The sequence below is a fragment of the Boleophthalmus pectinirostris genome, unplaced genomic scaffold, assembly GCF_026225935.1.
Source record: "Boleophthalmus pectinirostris isolate CB_2022bp ecotype Guang Dong unplaced genomic scaffold, ASM2622593v1 HiC_scaffold_4, whole genome shotgun sequence".
Classification (NCBI taxonomy): Eukaryota; Metazoa; Chordata; class Actinopteri; order Gobiiformes; family Gobiidae; genus Boleophthalmus; species Boleophthalmus pectinirostris.
In genome coordinates, this window is record NW_026571353.1 from 24973191 (window position 1) to 24989406 (window position 16216).

Sequence of the window (16216 nt, forward strand, 5' to 3'; positions counted from 1 at the left end):
TAATTGTACATAGTATATAAGTATTTAAGTATTTAAGTATTTAAGTTGTAGATTCCGGTGATTTTTATACCAAACTATTGTTAAAATCTGTTTTGATATCACAGAAGTGCAGCCGACAGACTTGGCTTCCTTTTGTGCACAAATTTTACAAATATCCAATGCGATTCTTAGCTCACAGTCAAGTCAGACATATTTTATTTTCAGAAGTTAGTTTTCTTTACTGCTCTCAGGCCGTTGCTTTTTTGTCCCCTTTTCAAAAACTAACAGGTATTTTAAAGCTTGTACTCCTACTGCAATTCATCTTTTAATTTCTACATAGGTGTAATATCATTTGATTGGGGCTTCATTGACCTCAGAGCTCCTGTACATTCAGAATCACTACAACTGTTGAGTGTTTGTTGTATGATTTTTATTGCTCAAACGAATTGCCCCGGTGGGATTAACAAAGTCCTTTGAAACTGAATCTGAATAGATGTTCCATTGATTGACTCAAATGACGCAAGATAGATAGATAGATAGATAGATAGACAGATAGACAGATAGATAGATAGATAGATAGATAGACAGATAGATAGATAGACAGATAGACAGACAGATAGATAGATAGATAGATAGATAGACAGATAGACAGATAGACAGATAGACAGATAGATAGATAGATAGATAGATAGATAGATAGATAGATAGATAGATAGATAGATAGACAGATAGACAGATAGACAGATAGACAGATAGATAGATAGATAGATAGATAGACAGATAGACAGATAGACAGATAGATAGATAGATAGATAGATAGATAGACAGATAGACAGATAGACAGATAGACAGAGAGATACTTTATTGATCCCAAAGGAAATTCAATGTCTGGCAACAGTAACAATGAAACAAACATAGCCGTCCATCTTCTTGAATTCACTGACTATAGGGGTGCATTATACTGAATACTATAATTAACTTTAGTGTTTTATTGTACTATTTATACATTTATATCATCCTGCTGTATCATGATATTTTTGCTTAAAATTTGCTCTTGTGACAGGTCCAGATCTAAATGTGATGACTCTGATAATTACCCAGTTCTCATTTTGTATACCACCCACCATAACGCCTGGACTATAATGTAATGTCTGGACTAACTGCCTGTTTTTCTGTTCTTCCTGCAGAGGTCAGCTTGTTCAGCCCATCTCAGATCTCGGACAAAGTGTTACTGAGGATTCTGCGACATCCGGACGTCATCCAGGAAATAAAGTATAATGACAATGATAAACGTTCACTCCATCACTACGTTTACCAGAGGGGCAAAGCTGTCGACTACTTTGTGCTCATCCTACAGGTATGCACTTTAAAAAAGCCACACTGTGTCACTTTTTAGCCACCTGCATGTCTGCATGGACATTTTAATCCTTTGGCTATAATTTTCCTAAGTATGACATTAAGAGTAGTTATCTCCTTGGAGAAGTATGGTGTTAACTTTCTAATTCCATGTAATCATGCAGGTAATTTGCCGCCTCCAGAAAGTTACATGGTGTTGCTTTGAAATTAAGATTAATTTCAGAGTGTATGTTTTAAACAAGTCCAGGTGCATCTGAGGAAAAACTGTGTAATCTAAAAAGTAAACACCCATGCAAGAGTCACACAGATTTCATATTTTTGTAGAGGTGTAAACTACAGGGTTAGCATGTTTTACACGTAAAACATCAAATTAAATCGTCCAATGAGGTTCATTTGCTCTTCCGATCATTTATTTTAATAGATTTCTTTTTTAAAGGGCCCGTATTACGCTATTTTCAGATCTATGTTATAATGTTGTTTCCTCATCAAAAACACGCCAAAAACCTGGTGTTGCGTTTTTGTTCCTCACATGTTTAACACAAAAATCTTCTTCTTTTAAACAGAGAAGTGTCATATGGTAATACAGGAAGTGATCCACTGTGTTTTTAAACTCCATATACCCTCCCTAGAATCACTGAGATTATTTCAGCCCTGGAAATGCCCATCAGATATTGAACCAAAGGTAAAAGAAGCTGTTAACTTGAATACTACTGCTTCATGACGTCACAAGGTGGAACAGAGCATTTTGGTCTTTGGAGATGTAGACAGTATGTAACAAAGGATACTCAAACAAGTGTAAATGAATCAAAACACAACTTCAAGTATGTTTTTGAGGAGTTGACAACATTATAACATGGCTTAAAATGCACAAGAATAAATTTTGTGTATATAGGACCTTTCTGAAAAAAGTATTAAACTATATAAAATGAAATGATTTCTTTTTCCTAAATATATAAATATCTGACTTGCTAATTACTATTATTGAAATTGGTTTTCATATCAATACCTATGGCTGTATTATGTGATGCACCAGAAGGTGGTTTTAAAAATAAATGGCATGGAGCGGACCCCCCACTGGACTATAATGAACCCCCCAGAGTCCTTCAAAATGCCAGTCTCACGCTGGCGTGGCCCAGAGAAAAACTGTGCACCTGATTTAGAATTCTGACCTTCTAAATACCTCCTCTTCATCCTCCGTCTTTCTCCTCATGTCTGTCTGAAAAATTGATGCCCAGACTAGATACTAATTTGAATAAGTGTAGATACTGACATAAAACTTATACAGTTGTTGAAAGGTTTTGATCTGTCGATACTTAAAGTTTGACTTTAATCTGACGTTTATTTTAACATAGACTCAGCAGAAACAGTCAATAGTTTTTTAGATTGTCACTCTTGCCTTGTTTGTTAAAAATAAAACACCTAAACAGGACCATGAACGCTCATATTGATCACAGGCTCCTTTATCTTTTTTCTGTGTTTGCTAATCTGTGCCTTGTGTCAGTGCTAATTGTAGAAAGAGACTGTTTAATAATCCATAATTGTGCTATAAAAATTGGTATCAAAATCAAGTGTCAATGTTTTGTATTGAGACTCTAGCTGTTCATTTGGTCCATTATAGCACCACACCTAAGGGCTTGAACATTGTGTTTTTTAAATTGTTTACTGTAACAAAGTTTGTGTTGGGAACTAAAATGAAGGAAGTAAAAATAACCACCTAACCACAATAATTAAAGGCGACAACACTCAGAAAACGTCCATATTTTATCATAGGCGATTTATATTTATATAGTTTATATTTCATGTGTTCAGTGTGTTCAAAATATATTCATTAGCTGCTAGTGAAGTTACCATAGAAATACTATTTATCTAACTTCCATTGAAATGAGAAATTCCTTATTGAATATGTTTATGTTATATAATTTCTGTAGAAAAACGATATTGTCTTTATGTAGACAATAGGGGATACACCACAACACCAGTGTCGCCATAAAGCTGATATATTTGCCCAGAATCAGAATGTATAACTATTGGTGCTTTGCAGTGACACCATGCTGGAGTTGTTCTGCATGTGTCTCTAAAGTTGTAAGACTGTCTGAAAACTCAAGAAAAAATACAAACTTGATTTGAACAATACTTTCTCATGAGCTTGTGATGATTAAAATCGTTCATGATCCTGTTTAGGAGTTTGATTTTCAACACAAAGGTGAGAGTTACTAACTGAAAAGCTGTTGGCTGATGCTGAGACTGTAATTTTATGTGTGAGAGACTTGTTTAAGAGCAGAAATCAACTCTCCTGTTGTAGTTCCAACCATGTTAGCTCTTTCTAATCAGATTGTGTTAAAATAAAGCTCATATTAAAGTCTAACAGAGCAGTGCTTTCAGTTAGCTTCACATGCTTGGGGAATGTTGAGGACATCACCTGCGAAGTATCAATATTTTGTATTTAATTTATTAGCTTGTCCTTTTCCCAGCAACCAGCTCATACAAATTTCATGTAGAGCGGACTTGACTTTTCAGAAAGTGCTGTGCGATGGTTTTCCAGGTCATATATGGGACACTCAAATATTGATCCACATTATGTAATACAGCCAACACATTTAGGAGTCAATAGGTTTATTCAATTTCCCCTACAGTACTGTGCACTCCACTATAGAAATATACCAGACCACAGGGCTTTTATCTCTAAGCCATAATCTGGTATAACCTGGGCACACTTTGTTCTTTAATAATTGCAACCAATCTAATTCAGCTGTAATTAATCTTGCAGTGCTCGTTTTGAAACATACAATATACATTCATATTTCAGCGTAAATAAGATGATAATATTGTATTTCCTTATGTTCATTTTAAGCATTAGGTCTTTACATTTTACATTATTTAGTATGTTTTATCAACTAGTCTCCACTTTAGCAGGTACATGGGAACAGTATCTTACCACTGTAGCATCCTGCATAAAAAGTAGATAATTTAAACTATTGATTCACATTATGTAATACAATAAATACCCATTAGGGGTCAGTAGGTACACCTTCTCTTTAGACCACTTTGCTTCTTTGTTATGAGTTTCAGGCAAATGATTCCTTCCTGATATGATTTGAAGGACTTGGTGAGGATCGCAGTGGTCTGTTTGAAATCTTCCACAGTATTAATCTAAACATTTTATTCCACTATGGCTGCTTTTATTGCGCAAAGATACCAGGTCACAACTCCACAGATCTGACCTGTAACTCAGCATGGGGACATCATCTGCTAACCTAAGAGTGTTTAATGCCATCACATTTTTTGGTAAAAACAATCACATTTCCATAGAGACAACCAGTAAAGTCACTAGAGATAAACCAAAATATCGGGCTGATATTTGGACTTTGTAGTGCATTGACTATTGGCTTTAAATCTCCAGCACAGGCAGATATTTTGTTTTGCTCAAACTGCTCCCTAAAAAATATACAAAGCTTTATATTAACACTTTAATATGAAGAGATAACTGCTAGGGGTGTAACAATATCCAAGTCTCACGATACGATATTGTCAAGTTATGAACCTAACGATACGATATTTATTGCGATATCGTGAGAAAGCTCATGATATGGTGGGGAGACTCACGATTAGAGATGTAACAATATCCAAATCTCTCAGTACGATATTTTCATGATATACAGCTCACAGTACGATATTTATTGCAATATTTTGTGGAGGCAAAACAAAAAAAACTGTTAATATGCGACCTTTTCCTCTTAAAATGCCTTGACAAAAATTTATCCAAAGAACTAAGACTTAAAAGTGCTTAGAACTGTTATTTATTTTTGTAGTCTACATTGAAATGGAGCAAAGGATCATGGTCTATGTAGTTCCCTCTGGGTTTTTCTTTAATAGCTGTTGCTGCACCATAACTCTTCATTTAAGCAAAGAGACTTGTAATTCGATATATTGTGATGGTCCACGATATTATTGTCAGAACTTTGACGATACGATATCACGATATTTTGATTATTGTTACACCCCTAATAACTGCACAAAACAAGACTGCACCGCTCTCTTATAGGTTTGTTGTTTAAAAAAAAAAAAAAAAAAGGCAACTCTGGGTGAGTTTGTTGTTTTAATTACATAATTTGAAAAAAATAATCAAATGTTCAAGTGTGTATATATATATATATATATATATATATATATATATATATATATATATATATATATATATATATATATATATATATATATATATATATATATATATATATATATATATATATATATATATATAATACATATATCATATACATATCAGACCAAACGTATTGGCAGATCTTACCAACCATCAGTTTACTCTGTATTCTTTGGTATGGGCCATTAAAAAAAAGAACATATCAGTCGATCTCGTATTGTCTAAATTTGACTTTTGCCATAAATCATACTTCATTTTTTGTCCTGACAGGCCTGCTTCTGTATTTACTATAGACTCCAGTATACACACATACCAGGTCTGTTCTCAGTAATACCATTCACTGCATTCCCACAGTTCGGTCTGCCTTAAACAGTCATTATCTCACTGCAGTAATCCAGGGATGACTTTGACTTTCTCTGCTCTTACTGTGAGCTCTTCCCCATGAGGAGGACTTTGGGACCCCCCACTGGTTAAAATCCATGGGGACCTTTTTTGTAAACTGGGTGGTATTTGAAGTCAGCGTGTCTGGATGGAAAATTGACTTAATGCAAAAGGCTTCTCAGTAGTTCTCCTTTTAGCTGTTGTTAATATTTGTGAGTAATAAATTTGACTCAGTGGGAAGTAGTCTCTGAAATAAAAATAGAGGATGTGGTCATATACAATACATGAGAAAGAATGGCGTATTGATCTTGTTTGTCTAAATAATTTTGGGTTTTTTTCCACTCACTGCAGTGTTATTCCATAGTTTCCCACCAATTTCAGATGGAGCTATGTACTCACCATAATCTCATGCAGTGTGTGGAGAGACTGTTGCCTTTTTTAGTTGTTAGAGTTTTTCCCTCTTTTCCTTGGGTGCTATTTTGAGAACTTTTGACCAGTCAGAAGTAAAATACATATATATGAATTTCTTTTTTTTATTACTTTGTACTAAAGCACTGAAGGCTTACTAGAATTACAAGTGTTCACACAATATTCATGCTTTTTTCCTCACTCTGTTTCAGAATTTGAAATGGCACTGAATGTCTCACATTGGATTTTTTTAACTCTGAAAAAACATGTTTGAATAGGAAAACATATAGGAATAGGAAACCACTGTCATTGTCCTCTTTTACACTCTGAATTTATAGTTTTGTTTTCGTTTTATTTTTTCAAACATGTTTTTTCAGAGTTGCAAATTTCAAAGTGAGAAATTCAGCTGCATTCAAAATTCATAATCTGATGAAACTAATCTTCAATAACACAGCTGTGACCTTTGACTTTAAAAACTACTTTTACAATATATCTGTACATCGATGCCTGATATGTGATCATCCAATAAACCCATCGTCCGCTCTGTTATCCCCACGTAATGTCCAGTTTGTATTTAGACTATATTGGGGGATAAACTAAACTAAGGAGCCACAGTCTCCTGTGTCAATGGGAAACGCTGTTCACGGATTCTTGGGAAAACCAAAGACATAAATAGTTCTGGTGATTAATAGTTTGTAATGATCCAGTGTTTTTTGTAGTCTAAACACATAAATGTGACACATTCCGGAGAGATTACATCAGGACATTTGTGAGTTACTCTTCCTCTGGTGAATGGAAAATCCTGTGAGAATAAGATACGTCTCTCATGAAGGAATTTGAATAAATAAATAAATAAATTGACCAAATCTTAACATATATGGCAGGATATTTTAAGATCTAGTCTATATAATCAATATTTTATTTATTTATTTATTTATTTATTTAATTTTTTTTATCTATTTTTTCTATACTGTGCCCAAATAATTTTCTTTGTCTAATGTTTTAATATGTTTTAGCAATAAGCGAAGTAAAGTAGTTACAGCACCAACTTTTCAGAGATCATAGGCTTTATCTGACTTAACAGATGTAAGTGTGAAATTAATTAGAATTAGAATCATTATTATTAATGCCCAATGGGAAATTCTTTAACATGGGGGTGAAGAGTGGGAGGAGACATTCAGTAAATTGTCAAAGCTAGAAATTGATCTCATAAGGAGGAGGCCATCACAGAGCCTGGAATATGTGCAAAAGCTTAGACAGCACAACTATTGATTCATTCCATTTTATTAATTTTCTCTCGTAATTTTTGAGAATTTGTGCTTTTGCATTTTTAGCTCTTGTATTTTGCTGAAGAAATAAAACATTATCCTTTGAGCAGTATTAACAAGGTCACAACCCCAAATTATGTTATTAACCAAACATTTTTCCAGTTGAAACAAGTTTTCTATCTTCTGTCAAAGTCAGCACACAGAAATGAAAAATGCATGTTCATTCTGACTTAAACTGAAGCCTATTGTTGTGGCTCTGACTCAGTGACTCTGCACATTCTTGTTCAACAGAAAAGGCTCTTTGACATCATCCATTAACTGAAGTCCGTTACTCATTTTACAACAAGCACGCGGTCACCAACCACTGCGCTGAGTGTGTGGTATTAAACCTATTTTTATATTTACACACCCGGCTCCACCACAGCGGCTCACTGCAACAGAATTACAGTTGGCAGTTTGGTATTAACATTTATGTGATTCAGAAATATATATACAGCACCCATCAAAAGTTTGGACTCACCGTTTCATTCAGTGTTTATTTTTTCTTACCACTTTATACATTTTATATGAATATGAAAGACATCAAACATATGAAGAAAGATAATGAATGCACATCTTTCGACCAAGCAAAGGCTCATCGGGAGAATTAACAATTGATTTTCGATTAATCATTAACGTTTTTATATTAAAATCAATCATCATCATTATAATTACTATTACTAATCTGCATAAATAAACTCAACTTTACAACATATAAACCATAACCACTATAGAGCTACACCGGCCCGTTTGAGATTATAATGTGTTTAATGCAGCTTTGCACATATTTGTTTACATTTTACAGAAACGAAACTTAAAACTGCATGGCTAATTTGCATTAACAGTGAAAAAAAAATGAACGTGATCGACAAAATTCTTAATGATCAATTACCGATTAGTCGAATGCAGGGTTTGTGTATTAAACATGTATGAAAGAAACAAAACACAACTCCAGGGATGTTTGTAATGAAGAAAGATTATAAAATACATCAAAAAATGAATGTCCAGGGTTGAAATGTTATGCTATTACTACTGCTGTCCTCTCCTTACCTGCTTTCCTTTTTATTACTGCACATTTCTATGAGCAATTTACTTTAGGCCTAAATCCTTCCTTATTGTTGTTATCTTTACATACATTTTTCAAAACGTAATTTTAGTTCAATAGACTTACTTTCATATTGTGGCCTATAACATTTGGAATTATCGCATCTTCTAAAGTTTCACCTGGTTAACTGGGACATTGTAAGAATAAAGTTTACTATTGTCACATGAAAGTCAAATGGGAGTGCATCCTTCATCCTTCAGTCCAGAGTACATCCTTGAGACAAGAGCAAAAGACACAGAGTTCTTAGTCACACTTTAATGAGTCATAACCACTTGAACTTTGTCCAGGTCAAGCCTACAACTACAGGTTCAGCACATGTCAGCTTAATCATTGAGCACCCTGTCTGTAGTAATTATAGCAATACTTAAATACTTTTGTAGAATTCTGCTAACAATAGACAAATATTTTGGTAATCGAAGAGAAATGTGCAGATTTGATGTTTAGGGCTCTTATTGCACTATTTTCTGATCTATAATAATGTTGTTTTCTCACCAAAAACATACCTGGAGTTGTGTTTTGTTTCATCACACCTTCATCCTGCATTTTTAGGCTAACTTCTTCTCTCAAACAGAAAACACTCTTCCAACTTGTGGTGTCATGTGGTGATGCATGATGTGCTCCACTGTGTTTTTAAACTCCATACACCTTCATTAGATATATTTGGATAATTTCAGCCTGAGCAAAAGGTAAAATGTAGCTGTTATCTTGAAAACTACTACTTCATCACATCAAAAGGTGGAGCAGAGCATTTTGAGCTTTGAAAATGTAGACAGACTAATAATAAAGGATTACTCAGACATGTGTAAATGAAACAAAACATAGCTCCTGGTTTGTTTTTGATGAGGTAACATTATAGCATGGCTTAAAGCTCATAATTTTGCGTAATATAGGATCTTAAAGTATCAGAGAAATGTAAAATTACTGTAACTATACCTACAAAAATGCTGAAATATACTTTTATTTTTCAGCAGCTTTCAGTAGCAGCATTATTTTATTTTGTTGTACTGTATTTGCACAGTGTATATCTTCAAAACAACATTCACAATATTGGTGTCATAATTTGATCTATTGCCCAGGGTGCAGAGGAGTTTTTTATGTAATATTCTTGCATAATTTAATCTTAACAACACTTGAAGTTAGAGAAACAGGTTTGACCAGTGCATCAACAGCACGATTTCCACCTCTCATTGTGCCCTCTGCCTGGTTTTAAATTAGTCTGTATTTCCTCCTACGTACAGTGCTGTGTGCAAAATGTATGCATTGTTCAGTCAGTTTTCTGGTTTTCCTGATTGTCTCTATGGAGATGTCATTGCTTTACCTGGAATGTTCCACAGTATGGCACAAATACAAATCTATTACAGGTGATAATTGCTTAAAAATACCTTATTAAACAGGAGTTCTTAGTACGGCGGGTAATCAAACCCAGGACCTTCTTGCTGTGTGTCAAGACACTAATCACCTTCGAGATGCTTTTTAAAAAAAAATATATATATATAATAGTTTACTTTATTGCTCACTTTTGCAATTTAATTCTGTGTTGTGTTGTACATCAAGAGCAATCATAGTCAACAAATTATTTTATTTAGACAACAGTGGAGAGTGGATTATCTGAAGATTTGATTGTGATGTTTAAAGGACTCATATTACATTATTTTCTGATCTGTTTTTTGTTTTCTGTTTTGTTTCATTCACACATGTTAACTTGAAAACTACCGTTTCATGACATCACAGGGTGGAACAGAACATTTTGAGCATTGGAGATCAAGACAGACTAATAATAAAGGATGACTCACTTCTGTGTGAATGAAACAAAGCACAACTTGTATGTGATTGATAAGGCAACAACATTCTCACATGGCTTAAAGCACACAGGAGTCAATATTGCGTAATATAAATCATTTAAATATGCCTTTTTGTAGTACTTTTCTGTATAAATAGTTGTTTGTCTGAACTCCACTTAAGTTGTAGTATTCTGAGTGTGGTTACATGGTCAGATCATAGAGATAATAAATTGTTTTTGAACTGGATAACTTTTGCCACACCCTCTTTTAGATCAGCAAGACATGTCTTTAGTCGACCAAGAATCTCTTTAGCAAAGTTACAAGCTACTTTGAGAGACCGATAGATTTTATTATATGTAAAAGGCCCTTGTTACTTTAACCTTTTGTAAAATGCCTTTAGGTCAATTTTGAATCATGGCCTGAACATTGCTAGAAAAAAACACTGGTTAGACAAGTTTCACAGTTGTTTTCTAATGAGATTAAAAGGGAAAGGGTGTAAGTGTTTGTGTATGTGTTTTGGCATGTGTTATTGTGTCCTTGAGCAAACCACGCAAGATCATTTTACGGTTTTCTGTTGAGATTAAAATGGAAACATTGCCAGTATGTTTGTGTGTTTTAGCATGTGTTGTAGCATGTGTTGTTGTGTCCTTGAGCAAAGCATGCAACCTCATTTCATTCATGCGGCCATAGGTAGCATCTTGGAATCCAGGAGGTGTGAACGTGTGGAGTGCTCTGAGTTTAGACCAGGGTCGTTCTAACCTCTGGACTTATATAAGCAACCGGCATGTTTTTGTCATGAGATCAAGTAAGATACAAGGAAACATTAGGGTTTCCGTAAAGGGACATATTTGGGAATGTGAAAAGGAGGTGTTATGCAAAATCTACTCTTTGGAGCTGTCTACCGTGTTATAACGTGCCTGAAGTAACTTGAGATGTCATCCAGGCATGTTTCAGTAATTTAGTGATCTCTCCCGTGTTATATTCTTTCCTTATGGTTAGCAGTATGATTCTGTCCAATGCTCAGCCACTGTTTTGGGCAAATATAGTATTTTCAAAACAATAACACCATATTATTACCAGGGTTCCCATGGTCATGGAAATCTTGGAAAAGTCATGGAAATTGAAAATGTCATTTTCCAGGCCTGGAAAAGTCATCAAATTTTATAAATTCAATTAAAGTTGTGGAAAAATCTTGGAATTTTAGTATCTCTGTCACACAACTACATGAAAGAGATAAGTTCTGTTAAGTTGTTAGGCATTATGATTATTTCCAAACGTATGCACCTTTTGTTTAAAAGAGACCACAATAAATGCACTGACAGTATTTTGAATGTTAAAAAACTATAATACCAAACCATAAGGTGAGTGGAAAGGATTAATATTTAATATTTAGCCCTAATAGTATGCTCAATCCTACACATGTAGAAAAGTAAAAGTCAGGGAAAATTACTTTAGATCATGAAAAAGTCAAGGAAAAGTCAGTGAAGAGTGAGAACCCTGGTGATATAAAAATGTAGCAGTTATCATTTAATACCTTGCTTGTTTTGTTTGTTTTGTTTTGTCTTTGTAGTGGGTTGTGAAGCTCTCCTCCTCTTCTCTCTAAGCTCATATCAGTTTTTACAATTGTGTCTCTAGTTACATGGTTTATTGTATTTTATTACATTATCTATTGTAAACTGTATATTGTTTGGCCGACATTGGCGCTAATCATTTTATACGACAATAACCATTATTGTAGAAACAGTGAAATGGCCATAGACACAGAAGCACAGGGCTGTACATCAAATTGGCAGTTAAGTGGGACTAAAGAGGGTCAATGCTAGGACTAAACTGTGATCGGATCAAACCAGATTATAGCATAATTTCTTTAGCACCACTATCCCAGTATTAAAGGTTCTATATTGTGCAGTTAGTTCTGCTCGATTATGGAAAATCATTATCACGATTATTTTGATCAATACTGAAAATCACGATTATTTAAACGATTATTTTTTAGTTACAGGATGCATTTATTCAGCATTTTTTTGATGAGGATAGAATATTATAACATGGATCAAAAATTAGCTTAATATAGGCCCTTTAATTTGAACACAGCCCTGCAAAACAATATTCTAGTGGCCACGTTACCGGCACCTCAGCGTCTTGTTTGCTTTGGTCTTTATTGTATCTTTGGCACACCTGTTTTGAGTGATCAGTTGACTCTTTTGGGGGGAGGAGGTGGGATAACTCAGTGGATTAACTGTCCCGTGTTGTTGCTGCAGTTCACACATTCCTACATGCCAGTCCAGGATAAGCAATCCTGCTCCTTCTGTGTCCTCATATCTCCCATTTTCTATGAGTTTTTGTTGAGTCATAGCAAAGTAGTTTCCAGTCAGGTTTGCAGGCATCTCCAACTCAGCTGTGTTTTGATCTGGGGTTGTGCTGCCATCTAGAGGCAAAATATAGAAATGCAATTCAACATACGTGAAAAACAGTAGACTAGTACAAGAACACTCTAATCAAAAGTGGAAGATTAAGTTAAGAATTATAGATACCTTACACTTTTTACCTTTAGTTTAGTAGAGTTTGGCAATTCCAGGACTGAATATAATTAAATGATATTAGTGAAGGTGTATGGAGTTTAAAAACACCTGTCTCTCCTGTTATTTATCTCTCAAATAACCACAGAGCACGTATTTATATTGAGAAAAAAAAAAGTTCATGTTATGGGCCGACTACGACCAGTAAATAGTATGATTACATGGATTTATATGCCAACCAGAACATCGACTGAATCAATATCTGTAAACCAATATCCGAACCAGCAAATTTTCCAGTATTGGCGGTAATATCTAATACCATATCGCTGCTTCCCTGATCATCGTCTGTGCAGTCTTTATGTGTTGTTGTATTCTGGTCTGTAAAATGCTGTTCATAATTTAGTAATATGATTTCTCCTGGACATATTCAATATGTGCATTTACAACTAATCCTATAATTTCTAATCTAATTGCAATGTTATTAAAAAATAATCTTCTCTACTCTCAATATAACTCTTACTTTACCGTACTAAAACTGTTCTCCCTTTGTATTTCTGTTTATTTTCTAGGGTCGCGTGGAGGTGGAGGCAGGCAATGAGAACATGAAGTTTGAGAGTGGACCTTTCTCATACTATGGTGTCATGGCCCTCAGCGCTCCTGCTCTGGGTGAGTCCTCCCATCACCTCTGGCCCAAAATAACCCATGTATTGTCAAAGGAGCTCATTTTGTGGACAGCTGTCGATCAGGCCTAATTTCTTATTTTAGTTGTAAAATACCCGCTACTGCATCTCAAATCTGCACCAAAGCAAACACACACAGGTGAAACGCAGGAACTCATTCGTCAGTTTTTGTTTACGTAAGATTAACGGTTTAGTGCTTCGCTCATTAAAAACATACTTCTTTGCAGCCTGGTCAGGATTATAAAAGGGGAAAAGCTGCACAGATACCTAGAGATTCAAGTTAAATATGGCAAGTTTATGAAAATGTCCCCAATAAATCTATTATTTGGCTAAATTGTAAATGTAAGAAATCCAAACTCATTCAAACTCACATGTATTTCTGGTTTCTTTATTGGAGCAGGGTTCAGTGAGTGCACCCGGGTGGGTCAGGTGTTAGCTGGAATGTAGTCTAAATGTCTAAAATGTCCCCCAACCATGACCTTTGACCTCTCCTCCTTGCTCTCCACTCCTCATAATCAAACAGCCACTCCCTCTTGTGCTATATTTAAATGTAAAATGTTTGAATTGTGTATCTCCTTAACACGTTTTTCTTGCAGGTTATCTTTTTTTTACTTTAACTTTAAATGTCATCTCAGCAGCAGTGATTATCAAGATCTCCTGGAGGTGGAGGTGGGCAATATTGGAAAAGAAATCTTAATATTTTGAGGATTACAACAGTACCGTAATCAGTTTTCCCCCATACAATCTGATTTTCTCTTTCATATTAAAGGTGCATTGTGTAACTTTTGTTGTGGAGGGTCTGTCAAATGCTTTTCTCCACAGAGATGTTATTGCTTTGTCTGGAGTGTTTCAGAGTATGGCATTAAACCTTCCTATCTTCATGGAGACCAATCCGGACCAAGTTACAGGTCTGATCTGCGGAGAGGCAACCTCACTCGCAGTCAAAATGCCTGTTTTTCTATGTATTTTTGAGCTATAAAACCACCTGTAATTTAATAAATGTAAAGTAGAGCTGTTTAATGTCATACTGTGGAACATTTCAGCCAGAGCAATGACACATCCATAGAAACAAGCAGGTCACGGACCCCCAAACAAAAAGTTGCACCTTTGAGTGGAATATGGTAATTTGATTATAGTGAAAATTTCCTCAGAATACTTATTAACGCAAACTGTTTCAAGGTGCATTGTGTAACTTTTCTGGTAGATAGGCTGCCATCTGCTGGTCATCATGGAGTTCACAGTTCACAGTTAGATTGATGCATGTTTTAAGTATTTTTGACCAATAAAAACAACAAATAAATGCTATATAGGTACATTTAATGCCATACTGTGAAACACTCCACGTAAAACAATAGCATTTCCATGGAGACGAGCAGGTGGCGGACCCAACACCAGCAAAGTTAAGTTACACTGTCACGTTTAAGATAGGCCTAGTGGCTATTTCAGTGCTCCTTCAATTCATACATTTACAAAACAAATCTTTGAGTCAATACTGCCCACCTTTACCTGTATGATTTTATTTATTTATTTATTTATTTTTTGTTTTTTACTGTTGTGTCCTCTCTCGTATGTGTCTGATTATGTCTGACTGTCCCCCCTTCCTCCCCCTCTGTCCTGTCTCAGTGGCCGCTCCTCGCCATCGTCACCTCTCCTTTAAGAGGTTTTCTCTGTTCTCTCGGTTGCCAGGTAACCTCCGGCATGTCTGGGTGCTTTAACATTAGAGGATGGATGCCTAGCACTAAGTTAGCTACATGTGCGTTTTAAAAGGTTACACTGACGAAAGAAGTCTGACCTGCTTATTCAGATATTTGTTTTGCTTTAAAGTGGAAAACGAGGTAGAATTCAATTAAAACTTTGAATGGGAACAATTAGCAACTCACAAAAACTGGAATTATATAGTGTAAGTAATATAATATCCTTTGCAAAAGATTCAATTTACCAGTCCAAACTTTTTCTAAAGGGCTACATGTCGTAAAACGTAAATGAAGAGGAGGGCTGATTGAGAGCGATAGACTGGTGGTCAATACAGTGAAGATTTTAAAAAGTACATTTAAACCTGGTTAGAATGACTCACCAGAGTTTTATTCACGCTTAGATCCTCAACAGGACACACTTGGCCTGTCACTAGGGCTGCTCGATTATGGAAAAAATCATCAGAATTATTTTGGTCAATATTGAAATCACAATTATTCAAATTACTATTTTTTTAGTTACACAATGCATTTATTCAGCATTCCTCTCTCTCAAAAAACAAACAAAAAAAAACAAAACACTTTGTTATTGAAAATTTGCACAAAATTTCAAAATGAAAATTAATAAAGGCTACAAATATGTAACTTAGAGCAGTTTTGCGATGTATAAAACATAAAATGAATAAAATATACTTTGAACATGAAATAAGGCATAGAAAAACATAAATGTATCCAAAATAAACTATATATCCAGCTGTTCTACCAACTCTATATTTTAAAAAATAATAATAAATATACCTGTTTATATAAAAAATATCCCAAAATAGACTTAGTTAAACTTTATCGA

At 34.8% G+C, this 16216-nt stretch overlaps 1 protein-coding gene across 1 annotated transcript in view; it reads left to right on the plus strand.

Annotated features, from left to right (window-relative positions):
* The window catches only part of LOC110172088 (metal transporter CNNM4), a 50380-nt gene that overhangs the window by 22909 nt on the left and 11255 nt on the right, over positions 1 to 16216 (plus strand). Inside the window, exons 4-5 of the mRNA XM_055161403.1 lie at positions 1167 to 1336; positions 13568 to 13664. Coding sequence (XP_055017378.1) covers positions 1167 to 1336; positions 13568 to 13664 — 267 coding nt within the window. The remainder of the gene's footprint in view (positions 1 to 1166; positions 1337 to 13567; positions 13665 to 16216) is intronic.